The sequence below is a fragment of the Echinops telfairi genome, unplaced genomic scaffold, assembly GCF_000313985.2.
Source record: "Echinops telfairi isolate 266 unplaced genomic scaffold, ASM31398v2 ScPeMD7_7475;HRSCAF=8513, whole genome shotgun sequence".
NCBI classification, from domain to species: domain Eukaryota; kingdom Metazoa; phylum Chordata; class Mammalia; order Afrosoricida; family Tenrecidae; genus Echinops; species Echinops telfairi.
Window position 1 is genome coordinate 14,493,839 of NW_022111379.1, and position 9,187 is coordinate 14,503,025.

Below are 9,187 nucleotides of genomic sequence, written 5' to 3' on the forward strand. Positions count from 1 at the left end.
TAGGTAGAGAGCAAATGTTTTGAGAATGATGAGGGCAATGAATGTACAAATGTGCTTTACACAATTGATGTATGTATGGATTGTGGTAAGAGTTGTATGAGCCCCCAATAAAATGATTTTTTTTAAATGACAGCTCATTTTTGAACACAAGAACCAAATTCTCCAGATCCGTCATGTCACTCTTTGAAATGTGGAAGCCTTTAGCTATTTTAGCCAGAAAGGTATCTTCAAATGGGCTCTACACAATGGCATCTCCGATTTCGTATGCACCATCTAATAATTTTAGACTTTGCAAAGGTAAATCAGTATCATAATTTTACACATTAATCATTGAAATGAGCTTTAATACAATGATTCTTTTATGGCCACTGAGTTTCAAACACAATGTTTTCTCCTACCCTATATGATTAGACAGCCATTTCCTTTCTTTCCTTTTTGTTTTTAATCATTTTATTGGGGGCTCCTACAACTCTTACCACAATCCATACCTACATCCATTGTGTCAAGCACATTTGTACATCTGTTGCCATCATCATTCTCAAAACATTTGCTTTCTACTTGAGCCCTTGGTATCAGCAACTCATTTTTTTCCTCCCCCACCCCACCCTCCCTCATGAACCCTTGACAATTTATAAATCATTATTATTTTTTCATGTCTCACACCGAACGCTGTCTCCCTTCACCCACTTTTCTGTTGTTCGTCCCCCTGGGAGAGGGTTATATGTAGATCCTTGTGATTGGTTTCCCTTTTATCCCCCCACCTTCCCCTTGCCTTCCTAGTATGGTTACTCTCAATATTGGTCCTGAGGGGTTTATCTGTCCTGGATTCCCTGGGTTTCCAGCTCTTATCTGTACCCGTGTACATGCTCTGGTCTAGCCGGATTGGTAAAGTAGAATGCGGGTCATGATAGTGGGGGGAAGCATAAAAGGACTAGACAGCTGTTTCTTGAGGTCATGCTTCAAAATTGTGTTTTCTCCTGGGAGAGAAATACTTTGCCAATTTGCCTGTTTTTAGCCTTGTCCAACATGGTTTCTAATTACTGTCAACCATTTGACTAGACGTATTACAGAAAGTGCACTAACTTTTACTCCAGCCTCAAAATAATCTATCACAGGTCATGTGGGCAAACTGATTCAAACCTAGCATTACAGAAGCCTTGTCATCAAACTGGAATCACTCCTTAGCTTATCAACGTGACTCCAGGCAAAAACACTCCATTCATTGAGTAAGATATGGCAAAATAAATAAAGGATGGGGGGGGCGGACGGCAGAGAAAGAGGAGCTGATATCAAGGAGTTCAAGAAGAAAGAACATGTTTTGAAACTGCTTGTGGTAGCAACGGTACAATACTGCTTGATGTGATGGAACTATGAAGTGTTATGATGTCTGTAAGAGCTCCCAATAAAAGGATTAAAACTTTAAAACAAAACAACAACAAAACCTCCCGATACTCACAGGATCATTTCCATTTTGACTTTCCACTGTGAACGTACTCCATTGTACTTATCACAGTGTCCATGTTTAAACTTGAATGCGGTCAACGCATGCAAGCACTCAAACACACAGAGAAAGAGATCATTACAACAAAAAGCTCATGCTTACCAAATTTCGCATCCGCAGAAGTCTGAAGAATCTTGACCATGTAGCTTAAGCTTTCCGGGCCGCAGTTTAATAGTTTGGGCAAGTAGTAATCAATCACGTACGATTTCTGGTTGAGGTTCCCTTCACACAATATACAGAGAAGAGGAGAAATCCAAGTCTCGTGCAACTGGTCGATCCAAGTACCATCAACTGCCTGGGATTTCAAACGGCTCTTGTGAGTCTTAAACATGGTTTCCAAGAGGCTGCTTGCATAGGGAACCAAGGACTGGTCCCCCATCACCTCCAAGATTTGAGATGGAATCGTTTCATCTACTGCCAAAACATGCTCAATCCCTAGATACTCTACCAAACAGCAGAGGCACGTGTACTTGCCCTTCACATGCCACTCTAACTGCAGGAGACTCTCGGTCAGACTGGCAAAGAAGGGATCAGTGGTCAAACATGCCCCTTGCACGGTAAGCCCGTGCATCTGTAGCAGGTTGCTGAATATGAGTCTGGTTTGGTGTCTCAGAGCATCCAGGGGGTGCTCCCAGTGGGTGTAGACATATTCCAAAAGTCTCTCAGCGAGGCTTGAATTCCCACTCAAACTACTCTTTAGGGCAGGAGAACTTGATCTAAGGACACCTATGGCTGAACTGGTCCAAGATGTCAGGATTCGGGACAGAAACATCTCCAGAGTTGATTCCTTGATCCTTTAAAAAAAAAAAAAAAAAGCCACATTACTATAAACTGACTAGGAAAAGAAAGTTGATCTTATAATTAATCTGATTTTGAAAATCTAAACTATATATATCAGAAACGCCAGTAATTGTAAATTGACAGTAATAGAAAAAAATAGAGTCAAGTGATGTTAACTAGCCTGGCAACAGTTTGGGCTGGGGTTCTGATTAGAAAGATGCATTAAGGTTACGTATTTACTTTTCTAAACTTTGTTTTACCCATTTAACAAAATACAGTTTCCTAGCCTGTCTATCCAGGGGCTCCGAGGGTGCCGTGCGTCAGTGGTTGGGCTGCTAACCACCAGGAGCGGGGCTCAAACTTACCAGCTGCTCCTTGGGAGGAAGACACGGCCTTCTGCCCCCATCAAGACTGACAGCCTGGGAAACGCAGAGGCAGTTCTTCTCAGCCCTAGAGGATCACTGTGAATGGGAACTAACTCATGGCAGAGGGCTTGGTACTTTTTCTTATTTTATATGACAATCAAAACGAGACCCCTATGGAAAAGTTCCTGTGTTTGTGTAAGAGTGTATAATGTTCTATATAAGCTCTAAAGCATTGAACATACAGGAAATGTTGTCGTTTTTTAAAATGTCAGCTTTGGAATTGAAGGTTAAAATTCATTTTAGAAATGTTCGTTGGAGGTTAATCTACACTAATTATCCCTTTAACTCTTTTCCTTCCATCATCATCCCATTTTCTCCTGTCCTACTTCCATTGCCACTTCAGTCCCAACACATCCTTTACTTTTAAATTAGGATTTATCCTGACGGCTTTACAGAGAATCGCTGAACGGACTGACTAGTTCTGCTGCCATCTCTAAAATGCGTCTAATTACATCATAGAAACAAAACAAATCTCAAAATAAAAAGGGAGGCAGCAGCACCACAACTTACTGTGAACTCAGGGCAAACAAAACCTGGGCAGCATCCAGGAGCAGGGCCTCCCCCGGCAGACCCATGCTCCCATCCTGCCAGTCCAGCATGGCGAGGGCCCCCTGACACAGGAATAAGAGAGCAGAACCAGACAGCTCAGCACAACAGAGGCTCCTGCAGCTGCTCAGAAACCACTCGGGAGCACGGGCACAGTCCACGGAACGAAGAAGCAAACTACTAATCTGGGAATACAAGAGAGTTAACAGAGGGAGAGACTTCAAAACAGCAATTCAAAAATATACTTTCCTTAAAACACCCCACACAAAAAATAACTGAGTCTAACGTTTGTGGCGTTTTTTCGTCTTGCTGTAAGCCAGAAGCATTAAAGTATCTTAAACTACATATAATTTAGAACTGGTATATCAGAGCACAGCGCCACCTGCAGGTAGATGAGCTTACAAAGGCTTTTTAAGGGTGATTTGAGAAATTTTCCACTTTATCCCGTGATAATTACTTCTTATGACCTCACAGAACAATACACATACATTTTGTCTAAAGTCAGGCAGAGGCTAAATTTTCTAGATGATACAATAAAATGTTTAAAATCTGCTAGTAGTAAATACAGGATTATAGTCTAAATCACTGGTTCCCACACTTGGGTGGTTCCCTGCCCCCTTTTCATGGGGGGGGGGGAGGGGGCGGGGAACGGACAAGAAATTACTCAGTGCCCTGCCTAGTGCTTTAAAAAGTCTATTAATAATCCAGGAAAAAGTGTCTCTCACTGTCCGACTCATAGGGACTAAAGCACAGAGCAGAAGTGCCCCTGAGTTTCAGAAGCAATCAAGCTTCATGGGACCAGAGCTCCTCCTCTCCTCAGCCTCCTCTGGTGGATCCCAAGCTGACCTTGTGGCCAGCAGCCCGGCGTATAATGTGTCATGCCACCGTCTGCTTCTGCAGCTCCTCACCCCACTCCCTATCATTTCACCGCACCCAGGGGGCAGTATCGCCCACTCTGGGAAACACTTGTCAAAATTACCACATAATACTTTCCTTATGAATCAAATTCTCTGGACAATTGACTTTAATATGCTTCCTGTAAGAATATGCAGGTTATTTTTAATAAAGAGAACATACCTTTCACAAACTTATAATTGTACATATTACTACACTCCTATCATTAACTAAGTCACTAAAATACAATTATAAAAAGGCGATGCACTTACCAAACCAGGGATCTTTTCAGGTGGATCAAACATGGTCTTAATAAAGAGAATAACAGCTAATCCAGATGTGCTCTGAAGCGTCTGCAATAGGTCATCTATTTGGCAAAAAAGCAGAAAGCCTGTATCACATGACCATGGATTGGCTGGTACAACAGAGAGCGGGTGTGTGGGGGTCAGTCAGTCCTGAGAGCAAATTCTAGCGAAGCCGCTTTCCAAGGCATTCAGCAAGTCAGTTCACCGCCCGGGGACTGAGTTTCCCAGTTTATAAAGAACCCCAAAGCCAAGCCCTTTGCCACAGAGTTGATTCCAGCTCACAGTGACTACGGGACGGAGCAGAACTGCCCACAGGGTTTCCGAGGCTGCCACTTGACACGCTGACTGCCACACCTTATTGTCCACGGAGCAGAGGGGGGTTGAAGCCACCAAACTGCTTTTGTGTTTTTGACCAGTAGCCAAGGGCTTAAAAACTGCACCAAATCAAAGAGAAAAAATCCAATTGAACATGGTTGTTGTAAGATTTATAGGAATAAAAAACAAAGTCTTTATACCCAGAACAGATACTCAAAAATCCTAATGCCTTCTTCTCTATGTAAAAGCGAAGAAACTATAGAGAAGAAATCCATAGTTTCTTCATTCATCCAGGGTGAAGACCTTGCCCCTAGGCTCATCTTAAGGGTCTTCCCTACCTTTCCACAACATATGACCCATCTAAAAACGGAAGTTCTGTAGGGGGCAGCATCCCCATACGCCGGCTACAACGCTTCAATGATTTGGAAAATGGCTCCCTTGAGTTTAGCTTTAAAATTTCCTATGACCTCAAAATCATTTTCTCCGTGGCACAGACAACACCCCCTCCTTTTTTAAGGCACCCTAACAAGACAAAGACAGGGAGTGGCTGAGAGAACTCATCTACAGGGAGGCACTGCTGACAGAGACACATTGAAATACACGGTGTTTAGAAGAAAGCAGAGCCTGAGTGAACCGGGAGCCCATAGCAACACTGTCCCCTCTCCCTCACACTTAATGGACCTACACTGGGTTTGGGATCCTTTCTGTCTGGTACTCTTCGAAGACAAAACACAGGGACAGAAAATCACCTAAAACAAATACATAATCATCACTCATTTTATATAGTTTTATCGACCACACGTCATTACAGCCTAGTCATTACAGTGAGGAGGCCCGGTGATGCAGTGGGTTACGCACTGGGCTACTAAGCAAACACTCAGCAGTTCAAAACCACCAGTCGCTCCTCAGGAGAAAGATCAGGCTTTCCACTCCCAGAAATAGCTATAGGGTCAGAAACCCACAGAGGGTGGAAGGGCAGTGAATTATTTTAAGTGGCTCCTCTGGCTCAAGTCTCGAATTCCCACAAAAAGACCTTTCTTTTTATGGGTCTGGTGAGAAAGTGGGGGGAGATACTGATAGGATTCACCTGTGAGTAATTCTGAGCCAGATTCCCTGGAATTCCAGTCTGCTGGATCCTCCAAGAAGCAGCAGGGGAGATCTCATTAGCAGCAAGAGCCAGCAATGGAGCTCACCCTCTGGACCTGAGATCCCCCTGTGCAGTGGACCACCTGGATCCAGGTGACAGACGCCATCAGAGGAGCGGCAGCAGAACCAGGAGCCAGAGCATGGGACCCAGTGATGGACTGCCCAGCATGTGGAGCAGGTGACGACAGGCACTTTTGTGCAGAAGGTTGGCTGTGGTGTGGGGGGCCCTGGACACTTAATTCAAAGCTGGGCCTGCCGACCCACAGAAATGGAGCTGAGTGCCTTCCGGCTGAGGCTTACTGGAATGAGGCGCCTCTGGGCACTTACTTCAGGAACCTGGGTATGCTGACCCAAGGACTTTAACCTGATTGTCCTCAGGTTGAGGCTTACAGGAAAGGGGTATGCCTTTTGGGCAATTATTAGCGGACTTGACAGAACTTTGTAACGTGTCCTGATAAACAAGGTAACTCTGAGCATTTCTCACTGGCATTGCAACTTGTTACACTCCTTAATAAACCTTTTAATCATCAATTTTGTCTGGGAGTTCTGCATAGCCATGGCAATAGGTATTAAAGACTACAGAGTTAAACAGAGAACACTAAAAATTACAAGCAGTTCTACTCTGCCCTAAAGAGTTATGTGGGAAACTGATCACAATGACCTACATATAACCCCCTCCCAGGGGACAGACAACAGAAAAGTAGGTGAAGGAGACATTGGTCAGTGTAAGACATGAAAAATTAATAATTTATAAATTATCAAGGGTTCATGAGGGAGGCAGGGACGGACGGAGGGAGGGAATGCAGGGAAGGGAGGGGGAAATGAGGAGCTGATACCAAGGGCTCAGGTAGAAAATGTTTTGAAAATGATAATGGCAACGAATGTATAAATGTACTTGACACAATGGATAGATGGTTGGTTATAAGAGCTGTATGAGCTCCCAATGAAATGATTTATAAAAACAGAGTTATGTGTTGGAATCAACTCGATGGCTGAGATTAGAGTTTCAGGTACGATAATTTAGTCTCGCCCTCCTCCCATCATGCTCCTTTTTGGGTTGTTCTTCATGCCTTCTAAATCTCTTTTAAAAAGACCCAGCCACTCCTCGCTTCCTCTTTCTGTCACCATTTCTCTGTCAGAGAAGCTGGGCCACTTGACCTTGGCCGTTGACGTTGCTAGGTGCCATGAGTCAGTTCCAACCCACAGCGACCCCTATGCAACACAGAACGGACACCACACGGTTCTGTGCCACCCTCACCATTATCATTCTCACATTATCAGACAACAATTACGTTCTCTGTTTACCTCTGACGTGTTTCATATCTATTGCCATGGCTGTGCAAAACTCCCAGGCAAAATTCATGATTAAAAGGCTTATTAAGAAGTGTAACAAGTTATAATGGGCGTGAGCCCACTGTTGCAGCCCCTCGGTCAATCCACCTTGTGGAGGGTCTTCCTTTCCCCCCGCTGCCCTTGACCTAGCTTCCCACACACTGCCTGTTGCTGCTGGCACTCTCGGATGCAGTTCAGCATGTTCCTCTGTCCCCTCTGGTTCCAGCAAATTGGCAACTGGGTCTAGAGGCTGGGGTGACCTCAAGTTCTAACCCTAGGCGGCTGGCAGGACTATAAGAACACATTTGGCCTGGCTGCCTCCTCGCTTTCTGTTAACATTAGCAGCCGTTTAATCCTTAACATCTATATCAACTCATTCATTTCAATAAATAAATAAAATTCACAGCCACTGAGTCGATTCCAGTTCACAGGTGTTACAAACTGCTGATATGCTTTCATTTCTCTGTAAGTTATGAGTTGGAGTCCTTTTCTCTATTTGTTGTTGTCGGTTAATGATGCTTTATTTCCACACTAAGTTCCACAGAGTCCAAGTTCAAGCACTCAGATACATTTCAAATATACTTCCAATAAGTCGATATATAAAACCTGCACACACCGCGAGTCAGTAAGAAAGCTGACCCCAGCTAGCAGGAGCCGTCTCGTCCCTGAATGCAAGTCGTAGAGGAGCACTGACTGCGAGTGCCGTGGCTTTATTTTTTTCTTATTATTTTACTGGCAGCTCTTATGGATAGTGTAACAACCCGTCATTCAATTAGATCAAGCATAACTGTACAATTGCTGCCACCATCATTTCTAAAACACTTTCTTTCTTCTTGAACTCTTTGATAGCAGCTCCCTTTATCCCATCCCCTCCGCACCCTGTCCCCCAGGAAACCTTATTATTACATTATATATTATTTGGCCGTATCTTACACCATCCAAGGTATCCACTCACCCACAATTCTGTTATCTGTTCCCCTTGAGTGGGGTTATTATTGCTATCAGTCGTTGAAGTCCTTTTAAAAGAGACACTTTTTATTTACGAGTTGGTGCCCAGTAGTATAGTTCATATGGATAAAAGCTGTACATACGACATAAAAGGGATACAGACCAGCCCCACATTCGGCAACTATTTCAATTTTCTGCAGATAACACTCAAGCTCATTGCCATCAAGTTGATGGCACCTCATAGCGACCCCACAGGACAGGGTGGAAGTGCCCCAGGGTTTCTGAGACTGTGATTCTTTCAGGAGCAGAAAGCCCACTCCTTCCCCCACAAAGCAGCTGGTAATTTTGACGTGCAGACCTTGTGCTTAGCAGCCACTGAGGCTCCTGTTCTGAAGATAACCCCTCCTGCTGAAGAGAAATGTATGGCTACACTAGCCTTTCTAGATCTCCCCTCCAGCTATGAAAAAGTACTTTATGACAAAATGCCTCTTTGGATTTTTAAAATCTGTTACTTTAGAATACTAAGAAAATATTAAATTTGGGGCTGTGAGTCCGCTATCAATTCACTGCCATCAAGTTGATTCTGATTCACAGCGACTCTATTGCACAGGGCTGAACCTGCCCCTTTGGGTTTCCAAGCCTATAAATCTTCACAGGAACAGACAGCTTCATCACTCTACCACAGGGGTGGCTGGTGGGTTTAACTGCTGTCCTATGTACATGTACGGAACTGTTAGGTATATAGACAGTGAAGGAGCCATGTAAGGAGGACCGTGTCTCTTGTCATGTATCCGTCTAGGACCGTTGGTTCTCATAAACTGCTTCCTTACTGCAGACTGTAAGGAATCTGAGGACCAGCTGCACAGTGTTCCCTGGGAGCAGTAAACAAGAGCAGGGCGGGCTGAGATAGGGAACTCTGTCACGACTATGAGAAATTCAAGCGTGGGATTAGCGAACTTATCTGGGAACACTGCCAGTATTTAGTAGATAAAAAT

At 44.1% G+C, this 9,187-nt stretch overlaps 1 protein-coding gene across 2 annotated transcripts in view; it reads right to left on the reverse strand.

Moving 5' to 3' along the window:
• THADA (THADA armadillo repeat containing) overlaps positions 1 to 9,187 on the reverse strand; it is a 391,488-nt gene that overhangs the window by 368,723 nt on the left and 13,578 nt on the right. Inside the window, exons 1-4 of one of the 2 annotated variants that reach the window (XM_045285792.1) lie at positions 5,854 to 5,912; positions 4,419 to 4,513; positions 3,217 to 3,437; positions 1,604 to 2,295 (exon numbers count right to left, since the gene is read on the reverse strand). In XM_045285792.1, the coding sequence (XP_045141727.1) occupies positions 1,604 to 2,295; positions 3,217 to 3,437; positions 4,419 to 4,451 (946 nt within the window). In that variant the 5' untranslated portion in view covers positions 4,452 to 4,513; positions 5,854 to 5,912. Of the gene's footprint in view, positions 1 to 1,603; positions 2,296 to 3,216; positions 3,438 to 4,418; positions 4,514 to 5,853; positions 5,913 to 9,187 lie in introns of those variants that run through there. The other variant, XM_045285791.1, reaches the window with a different exon arrangement.